At 43.6% G+C, this 18,959-nt stretch overlaps 1 protein-coding gene across 3 annotated transcripts in view; it reads right to left on the bottom strand.

Annotated features, from left to right (window-relative positions):
- The window catches only part of VPS13B (vacuolar protein sorting 13 homolog B), a 1,337,220-nt gene that overhangs the window by 19,097 nt on the left and 1,299,164 nt on the right, over window positions 1-18,959 (bottom strand). For all 3 annotated transcript variants that reach the window (XM_077493096.1, XM_077493095.1, XM_077493097.1), the window contains one exon: window positions 15,832-16,002. In XM_077493096.1, coding sequence (XP_077349222.1) covers window positions 15,832-16,002 — 171 coding nt within the window. The remainder of the gene's footprint in view (window positions 1-15,831; window positions 16,003-18,959) is intronic.

Raw genomic sequence — 18,959 nt, 5'->3', positions numbered from 1 at the left:
CCCCTTTCACACAATTGGTCTGATTGGGTTCTCCTGTCTATATTTCAGCCAGACCCAATTTGACCCTCCATTCACCTTTATGATGTAATGGGATTTGTGTCCTTAGCCTGCTCTACTCTATGGGCTCTCCGATCCGATCCACCCAGATGGAAAAGGATGGATCCCCTTCTGTTTTTTTTAAGTGGATCGGATTGAGGATAGGCGGGTGTATGTGTCTGTGTCTGCCCTGCACATGTAGAGTGGACACAGACCTGTCACCCCTCAGCTCTGCTCATTGTGGCCCGCGACCGGTTGCCAGGTCGTTAAAGTGGCCCTCATTTCTTCAAAAGGTTGGGCACCCCCGATTTAAAGTAAAAATGCTTGTTTAGGTCTAGGGTAGAGGAAAAAGCAGTTTTACTTACTGTACCTGATCCTCTGCTCCCCCCAGCAGACAGCGGTCTCCTCTTTCCTCCTATGCTTTGGTGGTAGACTGTCCTTCAGTATCCTTATATCCAATGCAAAGGTATGGGTCCTGCTTTTTACTTAATAGCGGATATATCAGATTTGGGTGGGAGAGTTGAGCTATGCACTAGTACAGTGTCTCTCAACTCCATTCCTCAAGACGACCCAACAGGTCATGTTTTCAGGAGTTTCCTCAGATGAAACAGCTGTGGTAATTACTGAGGCAGTGAAACTGATCAAATCACCTGTGCAAAATAATGGAGAGCCTGAAAACATGACCTGTTGGGGCGCCTTGGGGACTGGAGTTGAGAAACAGTGGACTAGCATACCTGAACATAACAGCACTAAGCATATAAAGACAATTTGATATAGGGCTTGCTAGTATATTAAAGGATAAGTTCACATGAGAACATGTTACACGTTCTGTCTGTTTTGAGGGTGGAACACTTAACATGTTCCTGATCCACAGCCGCTCCCTGTGAAAGCAGGTCGGGGATCTTCTCCCCATACTAGCTGTACCTATTTGAAAAGAGCGTGGCTGTGCGGGGCTCCACCCACACGGCCACGTCATTGATTCACAGATCCCTGTGAATGAATGAACTACAAGTATTGACAGCCTTTGCAGCTGTCGGTAGTGCTCAATTAACTACTAGGGCTCTTTTGAGCACTCTAGCAGTTCATTGAATCTTCCTGTCTTTGTGAAACTGCCTGACCATACGATGTATGGGCAGACAGCTTGCACCGACAGTCTCTAGGAGTCCTGCATGGCATCCGCAATTTCTAATCACAGGTACAATGCTTTCCAGACTCCTACAAAAAAAGTTGTAAATGTAAATTTTTTTTACCTGCAAAATTTTTTTTATTTGAATTTTTTTTAATTATTATTATTAAAAGTAAACGTATCCATTAAGGTAACCTGGAGTTCGCTTAAACAAAATTGGAGGACAGAAAGGCATGTTACATTTATCCTATAAACTGCTATGCCATCTTTAGTAGGCTACAATCACACGGCTGCACACAGGCCACATGTAAGTATCAGTAGATTCTTGTTGGCTGTTGTAAATGTTGCATGCAGACACTGTGTGTGAAAAGCAGCAGTTGTCGGTGGTGGCTTTTAGATTGGTACTCTGTATAGATAAATGGATGGTGGGGAAAGAGTATAGGGAGAAAAGCCTATGGGGACTGGAGTGAGCAGAGGATCAGGTAAGTAAAACTGCTTTTTCCCATACCCTAGACCTAAACAAGCACTTAACCCTTGCATTGCAAAGGGTAGCCCCACAGCAAGGGAGGATTTTGTTTTACTCAGAGTTCAGTTTTATGGCTTCATTTACAGGGGCACAGTTGCCTGTAGACTGTGTATCAGCCTTGTGTTTATACGGTTTGCACCACAAGGTGCAGTGTGGCAGCGGCCCATTTGAGTGTATGGGGATGCAGCAGCTGCACTGACACAGCTACTCATCCTGTTTTCATAGGGGTGCAGGGGCAAGTGAGTGGCCCCAAACGCACACTGTCTGTGTTCAGAAGAAGGATATTTTCGTAATGTGAATTTCTCAATTTATTTATGATCCCAGGTCTTCAAGCTTTTTGTAAGCAGGATATATTTCTTCTTTATGTTTGTGACCATTAACTCCACCATCTCTAACTTGATATGTTGGCTAAATACACGGAATGCAATTCAAACTATTTAATAGCTACTTACTGTATGCTAGGTCATTTGAGTTCAGTGTTCAAGTTCCCCCCAGAGAGACAACTGTTCCCTGCAGGACTCCATATATTACTTACCAATGGTCTGAATATCCTTTAAGGCTCCTTTCACACTGGGGCGTTTTGCAGGCGCTACAGCACTAAAAATAGCACCTGCACAGCGCCCTGAAACAGCCGCTGCTGTGTCGCTTTCACACTGGAGCGGTGCGCTTGCAGGACGTTAAATAAAAAACTCCTGCAAGCAGCATCTTTGGAGGGGTAAAGGAGCGGTGTCTATACCGCTTCTGCCCATTGATATCAATGGGGCAGCACGGCTATACCGCCGGCAAAGCACCGCTGCAGCGGCGCTTTGTGGGTGGTTTTAATCCTTTTTCAGATGCTAGCAGGAGTTAAAACCGCCCGCTAGTGGCTGAATAGTGCCGCTAAAAATATCGCTGTTTTACCGCTGATGATGCTCCCGCCCCAGTGTGAAAGGGGCCTAAGAGTCACCCTGCTGAAATAGACAGAAACAAACTTCTTTATAAGGTTACATGCTGTAGGTACAAAAATGAAGGACATAGGCGTGAGATACCCAGTCAAGCTCCAGATTTACTATATGGGACCACACTAACAATGTTTTTAATACAAAAAAGTTAAGTGCGGGCACCCTGCAGTAACAATTATTAAGCAGTGTCAGTTTGATGAATTCTCAAAGTGACAGATTCACTTCCAGCAAAAAAAAATAAAAAATGAATCAAATGTTTTTTTTATCTTATATAAATACATTCAGCTAAATCTTGCTATAAATCAAAAGCAAGTATAAACTTCTGCAGGTTCACAGACTCTTCTGCTAGTGCTGTGACATGGTGCTTGCATCCTGGGCCGCAGAGGTCATCACACGGCAAAGAGACAGATTAACCTCAGCAAAACCCTTGAACGGAATTTGCTGGGATTATCACATGACGCTGCCCACATCATCATACACTAGTACGTAAATCACTTCCAGCATTTCTGGCCCAGCATGTAACGTTTCCCGACTTCCTCTTGGGACCATTCTGAGGTTTGTGGTTGCAATTTTAGGTCCAATGTAACGCAGATTAGGAAAGTCTACAAAACCATACAGAGTCATCTCTCGCGACCTCTCGCCATGGAATGCTTTTGGTCACTTTGATCTTGCAGCCTTGAGATCATGGAAGGAAGACCGCAGCTCAGAGCTCAGCTAGTGCCACATGAAGTACAACACGATACGGTACATGTGTACATCTCGTGCATGCCTGTATATGTCAACACACCCAGCCAGCCAACACCAACCAAGTAGAGACCACAAATGAGCTGAAGCCAGGCAAACAGCTAATGAAGACGCATATTCCTAATTTTAGAAAATCAGTCTAGAGCAAGAAACTGCTGCCACAGGATAAATCAAACCAGTGACAGCACAGCACATTCTTGTATTAATATCAAAATAAAATGATTTAAAAGGATATATGTCTGATGCTAAATCATTCACACAGCAGAAAAGTACAGATGTCCCCTTTTTATCCAAAGAAGGAAGACTTACTGGGGAAAGGATTTCCTGTTGGTAGCAGCTGAAGGACAGTCAAAGAGGATTTACAGCAGGAAAGTCCACAGACACTGCCCACCAAACACATCAAGAAGTGACGTCACACACTGCCTCCCAGCTTCTGAGTGTTAATAGCAATATAGCTGGCTACACACTAGTAGAATTTCATTTGAAATGTAGTGCTAGCCAGTGGAGGAACCGCTAGTGAAGATAGGTCCTCTGTTGCTGGCCTCAACCTTCTCAAAGATCCCAGCCTCTCCGACACTTGAGGCCGAGTACACAAACGCACAAGTTTACAGAGAAATCACTCCGACACTTGAGGCCGAGTACACAAACTGTGGCAGCAGGCAGGTGAAGTCACCTGGTTGTATCCAGGATGGTAAATATGTGTGTCCTAGATTCAGGCTTTATGCAGACTTTTACAATTAGAGGGGAAGAGTTAATGAGCCCAGCTGTAGTAAGTGGGCTCATTAAGGCCTCTACAAAAAAAAAACAGCATGCATAGGGAGATGCTCCATCCTGGAACCAGTTTTGTGTTGTATAGACTGGGGAGTGTGTCACCTGTACTGTGCGGTGAGTTAACGCCTGTGTGGCAAAACCTTTACAACAAAGGCAGGGACTGGTACAGCACAAGGCTGTACCCAGTTGTTAGACAGGGAGTCTATGTGTGTAGTTAGAGGTCAAGCTGACCAGGATTTATTTTCTTGTTTTATTTTGTTTGGCTGTTATATGTATCACTGCATGGAGCATAAATAAACCGGATCTTTTGTTTTTTGAACCTACACCGCTGTCTGCTGTGCCTGACTTTGTGTTGTGAACCCATCCAGGGGGTCACACACACCCGCTGCCGAGCTAACCCCTCACAGTTGGTGGAGAATTTTGGCACTTTTTTTTTTGTTAAGGCCAGCATGGAGGAGATACTGAGACAGCTGGCTCTAGCAAATGCAAACCAGCAACAAGCAAATGCAAATCAGCAGCAAACAAATGCAGGTTTACAAAAGAGCCTTGCATCTCAACAACAGAGCCTTGCAGCCCAGCAGCAGACAAATGCAACTTTGCAGCAGAGTTTGAAAAATCAGCAGAAGGCTCACCAGCAGAGTTTGGAAGCTCAGCAACAAGCCCAGCAGCGATCTGAAGCCCGCTTCATAGACCTGTTGCAGAAGCAAGAGCAGAACTTTCAACAGAAAATAGAGACATTAATACAGCAACGTCCGCAGACCAATGAAGCAAGTGGTTACAATAATACCGCATCCTTTGGTGTGAGCCGTTTACTGACAAAAATGACTGGAGAGGATGATCCGGAGGTGTTTTTGACCACATTTGAAAGGACTGCTGAAAGGGAAAAGTGGCCTAAGGAGCAATGGGCTGGACTGGTGGCCCCTCTGTTAACTGGGGAATCGCAGAAAGCTTATTATGACCTAGAGCCTGACCAAGCAAAAGACTATGTGGTGCTAAAAGCAGAAATATTGGCACGGCTGGGTGTCACCCTGGCCGTCCGGGCTCAGCGTGTGCATAACTGGACTTTTCAGGTTGGAAAACCTCCCAGGTCTCAAATGTATGATCAGCCAGAGACTTTGACTGCACCAAACATTGTGGAACGTGTGGTTATGGATCGTTTCCTGAGAGCTCTTCCTACTGCCATCCAAAAATGGGTAAGCCATGGAGACCCAGAAAATGCCAATAAACTTGTGGATCTGGTTGAGAGGTACTTGGCTACAGAGAACCTGACCACCTCTTCCAGGGACTCACGGACTTTCCCCCCTAAGACCAGATCATCCCCAGTGGCGGGTAAGATGACTCCAAGGGGTGAGGGTGGAGAGAGTGAGAGGGTGGGAGTTCTACCTAAGGTCTGGCGGGAGCAGCCCAGGAAGCCCATGCTGCAAGAGGCAGCGAAAAAGATTATTTGCTACCGCTGCTGGCAAGAGGGACATATTGCAGCCAATTGCCCAGTTGTGGATGAGCCTATGCAATGTGACTTTATAAGGGAGAGACGTCAGTCGCTGTTTGCGACAGTTGCATGCACTGCCATTCGGGGACCTGAGAAACATTTATGTAAAATGTGTATTAATGGTAGACATGTTGATGTGTTGCTAGATTCAGGTAGCCTGGTAACATTGATAAAAGCTGAATTAGTTACTACAGAGGTCTCTGGGAAGAACAGGGTGGCTGTTATTTGTGTGCATGGGGACACCCGAGAGTATCCTGTAACTTCAGTGTTTTTTGAGACCCCCAAAGGTAACCTCTCTCATCAGGTGGGTTTAGTGGCTCACTTACCACATGATGCTATTGTGGGAAGGGATTTTCCAAAATTCTGGGAACTCTGGGATTGTCCTGAGGCCCCTATTGGTGCCCCTATAAACCAGGAAGATGACCAGAATTCCTCTGGGAGTGGTGAGGACTCTCCTGAATTTCCCTTGTCGGTATTGGCGGGGGAAACTCGAGAAACTGGGGAGGAGCCAACATCCTCAGATGAAAACATGCCGTCTGTGGAGTTTTCGGATCTTGAGGTTCACAGGGAAAATTTTGCCACAGAACAGTTAAAAGACCCCACCCTAATAAAGGCACGGGAAAATGTGGTGAAAATAGATGGCGAGTTAGTGAACCCAGATAAGACTTGCCCTTATCCTTACTTCACTATGGAAAGGGACCTGCTATATCGAGTGGCTCAAAGGGCAGAAGAAACCATTGAGCAACTTGTAGTGCCCAAACCTTACAGGAAGTTGGTGTTAGAATTGGCTCATGGACACGTTCTGGGAGGTCATCTGGGGACAGAGAAAACCAGAGAGAGGGTACTGCAGAGATTCTATTGGCCTGGGGTCATGAAGGAAATAGAAAAGTATTGTTCCTCCTGCCCTGTGTGTCAGAAGTTGGCACCTATGCCACATTTCCGTAACCCACTGGTACCTCTTCCTATCATTGAGGTCCCCTTTGAGAGGATTGCAATGGATTTGGTAGGTCCGATAATGAAGTCTGCTAGGGGGCATCAGTACATTTTGGTTATTTTGGACTATGCCACCCGTTATCCGGAAGCAATTCCTCTCCGAAATACCTCGGCCAAAACCATAGCCAAAGAGCTATCTCTTGTTTTTAGCCGCGTGGGTATTTGTAAGGAACTGCTTACAGACCAAGGTACACCCTTTATGTCCCGGGTTATGAAAGAATTATGCAAGTTGTACAAAGTGAAGCAATTGCGTACATCTGTGTATCACCCCCAAACAGATGGGTTGGTTGAAAGATTCAACAACACCCTAAAACAAATGTTAAAGAAGGTGGTGGATAGAGATGGAAAGAATTGGGATTGTCTAATACCCTATCTGATGTTTGCCATTAGGGAGGTACCCCAATCCTCTACGGGTTTCTCACCCTTCGAGTTGCTCTATGGGAGACACCCAAGAGGGCTGCTGGATATCGCCAAGGAAACTTGGGAAAATGAGAGTTCTCCTCACAGGAGTGTGATTGAGCATGTCGCCCTGATGCAAGATAGAATTGCACAGGTAATGCCAATTGTAAAGGAACATTTAACCCAAGCGCAGTTAGCACAGCAGAGAGTGTACAACCGTGGGGCCAAGACCCGTACTTTTTCCCCGGGGGATAGGGTCTTGGTGCTAGTCCCTACGGTTGAAAGCAAATTTCTGGCCAAATGGCAAGGTCCATATGAAGTAATTGAAAAAATGAGTGAGGTGAACTACAGGGTTAGACAGCCAGGAAGGCGAAAGCCGGAGCAGATCTATAACATCAATCTGCTGAAAGCCTGGAGGGATAGGGAATCCCTAGTCGCAGAGACTTTGTCACAAGTACAGCCTGATTGCTTAGTTCCTGAGGTTGGAATAGCAGACACCTTATCGAAACCCCAACAACAGGAGGTTAAAGAGTTTGTACTTCGTAACAAAGAGATTTTCTCTGAGCTTCCGGGACAAACATCTGGCGTAGAGCATGACATTATCACCCCGCCAGAAGAAAGGGTAAAACTAAAACCTTATAGAATACCAGAGGCCCGACGGGAGGCAATACGTGGGGAGGTTCAAAGGATGCTGGAATTGGGTGTGATAGAGGAGTCCCAGAGTGACTGGTCCAGTCCTATCGTACTAGTGCCCAAACCTGATGGGAGCTGGTGGTTTTGTAACGATTTTAGACAATTAAATAAAGTTACAAAATTTGACACCTACCCCATGCCACGTATAGATGAGTTGATTGACCGGCTGGGAACAGCCCGATATATGACAACTCTTGATCTCACCAAAGGGTATTGGCAAATTCCCCTGGCCGAGTCGGCCAAGGAGAAAACTGCGTTTGTAACCCCAGATGGGGCATTCCAATATAAGAGAATGCCGTTTGGGTTACAGAATGCACCGGCAACATTCCAGCGGAAAATGGATAAGATTCTGAGGCCCCATCAGAAATATGCTGCAGCTTACCTGGATGATGTGATTATCCATAGCACAGACTGGGTCTCACATTTGCCAAAAGTACAAGCAGTCCTAGACTCTATCCGGGAAGCTGGGTTTACAGCCAATCCAAAGAAGTGTACCATTGGACAGGAGGAGGCCAAATATCTTGGGTACACTATTGGGAGGGGGGTGATAAAACCCCAAGTCAATAAAGTCGAGGCCATACAGAGTTGGCCACGTCCCAACAGCAAGAAACAGGTACGAGCCTTTCTGGGAATCGCTGGCTATTATCGACGATTCATTCCCCATTTTGCTTCTCAGGCTGTGCCCCTCACCAACCTGACAAAAGGGAAAGAGTCGGTTATGGTTAAATGGTCCCCAGAGGCTGAGGAAGCATTTCAGTCCTTAAAAACAGCCTTATGTAGCCAGCCAGTGTTGTACTCACCAGACTTCTCTAAGGACTTCGTGGTAGAAACTGATGCATCAGACATTGGGTTAGGAGCAGTGTTATCCCAGGTCTGGAACGGGGAAGAGCACCCAGTCATTTACCTCAGCAGGAAGTTAAAGTCCCATGAGGTAAATTACTCCACGATTGAGAAGGAATGTTTAGCAGTGAAGTGGGCTCTAGATTCCCTTCAGTACTATCTGCTAGGTAGGCACTTTGACCTGGTGACTGATCACGCTCCTTTAAAGTGGATGGCTCAGAACAAGGAGACCAATAGAAGAGTAAATAGGTGGTTCCTAGCCCTACAGGAATTTAACTTTACAGTTAAGCATCGCCCTGGTGTTAAAATGGGGAATGTGGATGCTTTGTCTCGGATACATGCGTGTCTGACTGCTGGTGTTACAACCCCAAGGTTGAAACAAGAGGGGGGGGGTATGTGGCAGCAGGCAGGTGAAGTCACCTGGTTGTATCCAGGATGGTAAATATGTGTGTCCTAGATTCAGGCTTTATGCAGACTTTTACAATTAGAGGGGAAGAGTTAATGAGCCCAGCTGTAGTAAGTGGGCTCATTAAGGCCTCTACAAAAAAAAACCAGCATGCATAGGGAGATGCTCCATCCTGGAACCAGTTTTGTGTTGTATAGACTGGGGAGTGTGTCACCTGTATTGTGCGGTGAGTTAACGCCTGTGTGGCAAAACCTTTACAACAAAGGCAGGGACTGGTACAGCACAAGGCTGTACCCAGTTGTTAGACAGGGAGTCTATGTGTGTAGTTAGAGGTCAAGCTGACCAGGATTTATTTTCTTGTTTTATTTTGTTTGGCTGTTATATGTATCACTGCATGGAGCATAAATAAACCGGATCTTTTGTTTTTTGAACCTACACCGCTGTCTGCTGTGCCTGACTTTGTGTTGTGAACCCATCCAGGGGGTCACACACACCCGCTGCCGAGCTAACCCCTCACAAAACGCACAAGTTTACAGAGAAATCACTCAGACACTTGAGGCCGAGTACACAAACAAACAATTTTACAGAGAAATCAAAATAAAAAGAGGGGAGAAAACGGGGAAGGGGAAAACACACACAAAAAACCTCAATAAAAAGTGTTAGTTGTGTTGGACTTTTTAGGCATAATAATATATTTAAATACACAAAAAGGGAAAAAGAAAAAAGAATATATTTAACATAAAAAGTTATTTATTAAGAAAATAAAAATGAGTATAAAACATATCAAGTACTGTTTCATATCCTGTCTAAACTAGTACATTTTAGGTAATATCCATATCGGTTTCCATTAGGTATATAAACCCAGAGAATGAAAAAATGTGCATTAATACTCAGTATAAGAAAAGATTACAATAGACAGGGTATTGATTACAGAACCAGCACTATAGGCACAGCGGTCCTATTTCCCAGAAGAGGAAGGCACCTGAGGGGCTGAATGGTCCCCCTTTTAGTCCTGAGCCATTGAGACAAGCTCGCCTACATCTCGTCTTGGTGGAGAGGATATAGGAACTGGCCAACTCAATCTAAGAGATTATGGTGCGACCATCTCCCGTTGCTGTCTTACACCATAAATATTTGAAGCCCTTATGCTAATCGCAGGCTCCTATACATACAAAAGTGTGATGTCGATGTGAAAATCGCTCTATCTGCATAGAGAAATACCTCCCCGTTTGTCCTCTTTTTCTTCCTGCATATTTTTCTTGGGGTACTCCCATGAAAAAATAAAATTGGTAAAGCTCCTGAGGAAGCGTTAATTAAAACGCGAAACATGTAGAGCGTCAGAATATATCTAAATTGGTTCTGTAATCAATACCCTGTCTATTGTAATCTTTTCTTATACTGAGTATTAATGCACATTTTTTTCATTCTCTGGGTTTATATACCTAATGGAAACGGATATGGATATTGCCTAAAATGTACTAGTTTAGACAGGATATGAAACAGTACTTGATATGTTTTATACTCATTTTTATTTTCTTAATAACTTTTTATGTTAAATATATTCTTTTTTCTTTTTCCCTTTTTGTGTATTTAAATATATTATTATGCCTAAAAAGTCCAACACAACTAACACTTTTTATTGAGGTTTTTTGTGTGTGTTTTCCCCTTCCCCGTTTTCTCCCCTCCTTTTATTTTACTTCCAGTTATTTAAAGGATGTGGCATTTGGATTTTTTTATTCTACAGTGTATCCACAGAACCACCCTGTGATAGATACACATTACATCTTTTACAGAGAAATCACTCTGACACTTGAGGCTGGGTACACAAACGCACAAGTTTACAGAGAAATCACTGACAGTGACATTAGTACACAGCTACAATGCTCTTTTAAAGAACGCAAACACCAAACCAAGTAGTAAAACAAACTAAATATATTGTCATAAAATAAAGAAGGTAAGGGCAGACAGGGGTGAAATAAATAATAATGGAAGCAATACACTTAAAATACAGAATAATTGTGAACTATTAAGCCCACGATTTACCAATCAGCTTAAACTGTAACAGAATCACCTATAGTATGATAAGGGCAGCGACAAACAGATAGTATAAACCCCTGAAGGGGGTGGCCCTGGAGTGACATTGTTATGTCCAAGCCTGCCTGCAGTACTTTGGTGTTCAGGTAGGTGAAAAATTGCTAAAGTCCATGTAATTACTGTGAGTCAGAGAGGAAAAATCTCCAAAAATGAGGGAAAAAATTGTTATATCTACCGCTGTGGTTGGGGGGCCTTTCAGGTGTTCAGTAATGGTGATGCTGAGTGGCTTCCAGATACCCTCATTTTAAGGAGGTGGGAACTTGAGGAAGAGTTCTGGCAGGAATAACTTGAACAAGGCTTAACAGTAATTAAAAGGGCAAGCAACCAGTGCAGGGAAGAGTTAAGTGGATCTCATCTAATAGGGTAATCCAGCACAGGTGATATGGCATTGTTTAGCGGTATGCTGTATTAGTGCGAGAGTGCCAAAGGTGCCTGAATAGCAAACTGCGTAAGTGGAGTCTCAAATCAAGGATCGTTTTCGACTTCAGTGATAAGAAAATTTGAAGGAGCAGGATGGAAATTTTTTTCTTGAACAAAGGAGTTTTTAACAGTGTATGTGGTTTTCATTTGGTAAAGTTCGTTAATTCCAAAATGTAACATGGGGCGGACTCTGTCAGGACTCCGTCTGGTCAGTGGGGAATCTGTCCGCTGATCCCCGTGAAGCAGGCAGATGGCTTGTCCGTGTCTGCTCCGCTTATGCAGAGGGGACACAAACACAGCTTGCTCTCCTTTATGGGCGGTTGGATGTAAACAGACAGGTCCGTTTACATCCATTACTGGATCTGTTAGTGGTGGCATGGTACCATGGTGCCAGATACGACCGCATACTTTCAGAGGTCTAGTGGCTTTCATGCATCGATGCATTGGGGTTGTGTATAAATGTCCCTTAGCTCTGCCTTGCTTGTGTACTGGAGTCAGCTATACCTTCTTATGATGCTACTGTTTTTTTCATTGCTGTTATTGAAAGAAGCCATTACAGAGTGGGGAGATACATGTACCCCTCTGTGGATCAGAGAGCCCCAGAAGCCCAGGTGGGGCCTCAACCCCTATTCACGGCCCGCTTTGCACCTGAATAAATCACATTACAGAAAACCTACAGTGATATCACAAGAGAATATACCCCTATCAAATAACATTTTAGTGTGTGCTATAAAAAAAAATAAAAAAACGCTTTTTTTTAATAAATGAAATATTTGCATTCAACTTTTTTCATGCTTTGTTACATTTTGTTACTGTTAATCTCTTGCCGCCTTTTTGCAGCCACACTGGAGGCTTTGTGGCATCTCTCAGGATGGGTTTCTGAAGGTGACAACCATGAACTATGCATGCCTAATAAGTGTTGAAACAACCACCTGCAATCTCCATCAGAAGCCCGGGTGACAAGAATTGGGAGTCAGGGACAAAGTGTTGTCACCCTATGATAGGAAGTACCTGGAACAAGGAACCCTTACAACAGGATTATCATGTATTGTTTTATTAAAAGCCGAGCGGATTTAATATTGAAAATTATTTTTAAATTACATTAACATGTTAATGCTTATATGATATTTTGGTGATTGGGTTTATATCCACTTTAAATTCTCCATAAAAATAATAATAAAAAACAAGCATGCATTATTTGGCTTTGCATTCCATTAGTTAGCTACAAAGTTGAATATTAAACTTGGAATATTCTGCTAATATTGTTTACATCACTTTTAGCCAAAATGGCTTTTATCCGATGTGCTAAAATCTTTTCTCTTAATAACTGATGAGAATCAGAGCCTACTTCACTTTAATGGAAAACGGCTAGAGAAATGTCATTATCGGAGATCCACAGAGTAAACGTACATTAGCCTACATGCACTTTACTGGAGAGGTTGATTATGTTAAACTTGGCTGGTCTCATCCCATTCTTTCACAGAGCATGACCTGCCAAATAAATGATCACAAAAAACAAAATGGGGTTGGACCTGATTTAATTAGGTATAAGGGAAAATAAGGCCAGTCTACCAAAAGTCATATTCTGCCAGGTCTAGTAATCAAAGGTCTACTTAACAAAAAAAAAAGAAAAAAGAAAAGAAAAGTGTTTTAAGTCCAAAGAGTTATGAGCGATGAAGATCTGTGGTCTGCACAATGGACACTACATTTTGTAGGATTTTTAGACTAGCCAAGCTGCTGTATCTCCTCCTAACACTAGATGGCGTTATAAAGCCTTCCCAAACCTAATATTTAAATATCGATTTACAAAAACAACTTTTCATTTTGAGGAACAATTTAGCCATCTTTGCCAGGTTATAAAAACCCGACATAGAAAGCTACAGTGGTGAATTCAAGTGTAAAAATGGGCAAAGCGGGACTGACCAAATAAGTGAACTGCAACTGAAGAAAACTAAAACAAAAAAACACAACTGTAAGCCATTCTCCCTTTACTGAATATAATTAAATTAGACCCGGTATCAGCGTACTCCCACACAGTGGTGGATTTATAAGGGAAAAAAGGGGCAATTGCCCTGGGTCCCCTGTTTGAAGGGGTCCTCCTCTATCCAAATATGTAATAATTAAAGGATGTTTATTTCCTAAAATTGATCAGGGAAAGCGCTATAATCATCTGTGAGGTCTTGTTCACACCGGGTTTGCAGAGGGAATGTAAAATAATGTGTTTTCCTGCACAAAAATGTGCTGCCCTTTGCAGTCGTGTGCAAGTGCCATTGATCTGCAAAATCAATGGGAATCCCAAAACCCATGGTACCTTCCCTTTTACTCCCAGGGACTGAATGGAGCAGTGGGGGTTGGAAAAGAAAGTTATGTGCTTCTGTAGGAGGTATGCATTATAGTTGATAAAAATGTACTTGCGCTTTTGCCCTGGATGGTAACCTGTTGCCACCTACATAACATGTGTGATGGCAAAAAGGGTAGGCTTTAATGCCCACAAACTGCACATATGCGTCATTGGACAGCCGATGTTTCTGTGCTGAGTTTCCATGCGCTCCCAGCACAAAGACCGTGCTGTCAAAGACAGCTCTCATTCCCCATTAACAATCAGTAAACCACTGAGACAGGCAATCGCAGTGGTCAGATGATCACTAAAGGGAAGCCAGGGTGGATGGGAAGGGGTTAAAGCACAGAATGATTTACATGTTACAAAAACAAGGAACTAGTCCACATTGGTCATGACAACATGAACCTGGTGGCTTCTCTTCAAATATGCTTAAACATTTTGAAATATAATGCACCTAAATACCCATCCTCTACACAGTCGTGGGTAACTTGTTGCCTCTATGAAAGACAGGTGACACTAGACCTCAACCCCCCCCTTCCATTAACAGGACCTATGCTAGAGGTTTAGTAGGGGGAACTCTACCCACAATGGTGTCAAAACCCACAATGGAGCAGAACACCTCAGCCCCCTTTCCCACCAGAACCCCAGGATACTACCTCCTAACCAGACCTCCTTTCCCTACAAAATACCTTTTTTACCTTCCCTTGTACATAGGGTGACCACATTTCCAAACTGCCATTCAGGGACAACTTTGCCAAGGACGGGGTGGGGGTGTGGGTTGTGTTGAATGTAGTCTCCCTCAGTACAGAACCCCCCTCTCCACCAATTATAGACCCCCCTCCCTCAGTATGGACCACCCTCAGTATAGACACCCCCACAGTACAGACCACCCCACTAAGTACAGACCCCCCCCCCACAGTACTGACTCCCTCCCCTTCCACTTGTGCTAGTAGAAATGTGCTGGGGGGTGCTTTTTTACCTTTTTCCTGATGACTGTCCCTGTCCCCCTCCTCAGTTCATCTATATACATATAATAATATAAGCTTAACAACAGACCTCAGTTTAGTGTCCCTTCTTCGGCTTCTGTGTACATGTAAACAGCCGAGGAGGGGGAGGCGGCTTCGGCCCGCTCTACGTTATGAGGCAGGGATACAGCCAGGGGCAGAGCCACAGAGATCCTAACCCAGACTGCAGTGCAGGTGTTCTGTCCAGCATGGTGGAAACTGAAGAGTGTTAGGCGCGGAGGAGGAGAAAGTTAACTTCTCCTCCACTTTGCAATGCATGCTGGGCAGAGTCACGGCTGTGAGGTCACTGGTTGCTAGGCAACCAGTGGCCAGAATCTCAGGTGGACCAGCGCTATGGCGGGGTTTTCTCGCTCTGTCAATTTCATTCTAGGACAAAAGGTGCCCGGGACCCAAGACAGACCTGCTAATTGCGGGACTGTCCCAGGCAATCCGGGACATGGGCACCCTACTTGTACCCCATTCCATACTCTACCCAAACCTGTTAAACTTTAAATAACCCAAGCTATGGACTACAGCTTGGCATTTGATATGTTTATAATAGACCTGGTGGCTTATCTTCAAATATGCTTAGTCATTCTGCAACATTATGCACCCAAATAAACATCTTCCACACAGTCGTGGTTAACTTGTTGCCTCTATGAAACGGAGATGACACCTGACCTCGACCCCCCTTCCATGGACAGGACATAGCCCACTATGCTAGAGGATGAGCTGGGGGGAACTCTACCCTCACTGGTGTTGATTCCCCAAACCTGCAATAGAGCAGAACCTTGTCCCCTTTTTCCCTTCAGATCCCCAGCCTACCACCTCCTATCCAACCTTCTCCCTTCTCTACAAAACCCCTTTCACCTTCCCTTGTACCCCTATCTAGCCCACAATTTACCAAACCCCTTTAAACGTTAAATAACCCAAGGTATGGACTACAATGTGGCATTTTATACATCTACAATACAGTATATGAAAATAATTTAATTCATGTTACTTTACCAAGCAGACTGATACCCAGACGAGACAGGCCCTGTTTTATGCCTTCTCCCAGATTATCTGGCAGCTGTCTTCTCCATTCCTCCTGTCTGTTGTAATGCTCCTCATCGAGGGATAAGCGGTCCATGTTTCGAGCCAAGCTGGTGGCCAGGTTAGTGAGAGAGGTGAGTGTACCTATATGAAAGAGAGCTCCAGTCACATAACACAGTCTTGGCATCCAAAATTTAAAAACGTACAAAATAGGTTGTTCTAAAGCGTATTTAATAAATAAATAAGGTGTTTGAATAAGGAAAACCTGCAAGCCACTGGCTCAGGGTCTGGGTAGACAATTCCTCAATTTTATGCCAACCATCTGAGTATCACATGTCATAATCAGCATATGAAGAAGTTTGTTAATGTGTTTTCAAACCAGACTGATTGCTATCGCACAAGGAGATTTTCCAACACATTGTAAAACCTTATTGTGACTAACATCCAATTTTTCCCATTATGTGAGGGAAAAGAAATTAAAGAGGAACTGAACTCTGTATGTTGAGCCAAAAAAGGCAGGTAGAGGGCAAATAGCCAGTAAGCAGTACTGCCTGAGGTCTCCCTGCAGCTGATCTTTCTTCATTACTGACATACCATACCTTGATTTATGTTAAGACAGCCATCTTGATAGAGGCAGGGCAGGGATTTGCTTTTGTGTTGGAGCCTCCAGCAACAAGAACATTGAGCAGCACAGCAGTGAAATCACCACCTCTTACTCCAAATCTCATGGAAGTGGCAGTCAGAGGCAGCAGTGCCTTAGATCTCACACTGCAGATATACAGTTATGAGTCTGTAGGCACATAAGCGCCTAGGCACATTCACATACAAGGAAGCACACTTGAATTTTCAGGAGGAATTCCAAACAAAAAGTTACATTTTTCAGAGTACTACTTGGGCACAAATAAAATTTCTAATTGTTCCCTAAAACATAACAATTCACTTTTTGAGTTACGTTTGTACTTTAAGCTTTTGCCATGTGTCCACATCCATCCATTAGCACATCCAAATTCAGCATCATTTAAATTGATCATCTATGATTTTCTCTCAATAAAAAAAACACGGGATGAACACAGGGGCAGCTCTACTTCAACTGCTGATCCACCAATATACAGGATATATGTACAGTCTGGAAGGGAGTGATAACTTGAATAATCTCAGTATTTGAGACTTTTGTCTTTTAATAATCAAGAAGTTCACCATGAAATTGGTTAATTCTCAGTTAAAAGGATTCAACACATTGAAAGCGAAACGCCTAGAAATAAAAGGCTGCAGTTAACCATTTTTGACCCTGTAGACAACAATTAATAATAAAATATCACCCTGTGAAAGTTGACTAATAATACTTACCTGAACCGCCAACCATGCCTCTAATTGTCCCTCTCTTGCAGAGCTATCTTTAGCATCCAACACTTTTGGGTGTTTCAATTATCTGCATACCCTGCTTCAGGACTGGGGTTTCACCCACAAGTTACTATATCACTAGCGTGTCCATCTCAGCATGGGATGACACACCCAGAAGTGTCGGATGTGGAAGATTCTATGGTCAATGAAGCTCAGCAAGACAGCAAACACTGGAAGCAAGGGCAGTAGAACTGGTAAATATTATTGAACTTGTTTTTCTTTCTTGATATTATTTTTATATCTGTACAGCAGTGCTCAAAATGGACGACAGAGTGGCTCTACTGCTTTTCACAATGCTGTCAGTCTAACACAAGGGACTTGTTTACAGGAAAAGTACAACAGAGGTAGGCAACCTCGGGCCCTCCAGCTGTGGTGAAACTACAAATCCCATCATGCCTCTGCCATGACTAGGAGTCATGCCTGTGATTGTCTGGGTCTTGCAATGTCTTATGGGACTTGTAGTTTAAAAACAGCTGGAGGGCCGAGGTTGCCTACCCATGGAGTACAGGGATGATGTCAGCATTGTGCTGTGGGTCCTTTACTGTCCTTGTCAGTGAGGAGAGGCATTTATGTATATAGGCAGATGTCTCTCTATAAAAATGGTGAGTGGAAATCTTGCTATTGTTTGTAATACTAGTACTGCAGTTCCTTGTGTATGTAGAGCGCCTCCTTGTGGCCACTTGATTAGCCAGTTTTTGCCAAATTTTCTATGATAAAAAGGTCTGTTACCTAAACATCTCCACCACTCCAGTTCACATTCCTCTTCCTCCAGGCCTCATCAGGAAACACCCAAATACACACACATGAGAGGGCCCCTCTGCTTCCAGTGGTTCCAGGCCTAGACTAGTGTACTAGCAGGCCCACGTAGCACTGGGGTCCCAGGTTTCTCCTGCCAGACAGGTTCCCCTGTTCCCTTATTGGCACTGGTTTCCTTGTCTCTGGGTCTCAGGTATAAGCTCACTCTCCATTCCCATAGGAATAAGAAGAGACTAAGTCAAACTCAAGCTTGAAGTTTATCTTTACTTAACGTAAAGTTGCACTTAACAGTTTAATGTTCAGAGCAGTACATAGTTCAGGATTACATCATTCTCCATCTTTTGTGAATGTGCAGATCCACTGGTGTACCAGAGTTCCTCTTGATTTCCTCTTCTCTAGTCTATATCCAACTATTCTGGCAAGCTTCACTTGGGAGAACAAGTTTTACCTGCATCCGAAAAATAAGCCCAATGGCTCAATGAGGACATGGAAGAACCGATCAGCTTACATTGTAAGTCATTCTCTCCAAGGGGTACTGCAATATGGTCTTAACTTCACTGGAGCTTCTTTTGGGGCTTTAATGTTGAGTGTATTGGACTGTGTATAAAGGGACCCTTCACTCAGCACTGGCATAACAAGAAAACTAAAAAAAACGCAAGCTTTAAACAACTATAATGTCTCTGTCATACAGAAATTTTGAACATTAACACACGAAAATCTGTACATAGAAAATGAAATATACTAAGTAAAGAACCCTTTATTACATTTTCCAACCATGCCAACCAATCAGATTTCACCAAAAATGCAGAAAGAAGAATTTGATTGGCTGCAGTTGGCAGCAAAAAAACAAGAACAAAACACATTTGTGCTATATATTTGTGACGGTATTCTGGTAATACAAATGTTCACTTCCATCGTTTCACCATTCGATGTCAGTGTTTCTG

The sequence above is a fragment of the Lithobates pipiens genome, unplaced genomic scaffold (assembly GCF_037356315.1).
Source record: "Lithobates pipiens isolate NorthernLeopardFrog02 unplaced genomic scaffold, aLitPip1_a1.2 Scaffold_19, whole genome shotgun sequence".
Lineage (NCBI taxonomy): Eukaryota > Metazoa > Chordata > Amphibia > Anura > Ranidae > Lithobates > Lithobates pipiens.
The sequence above is the reverse complement of the archived record's forward strand: the minus strand, read 5'-3'. Positions and strand labels throughout refer to the sequence as shown.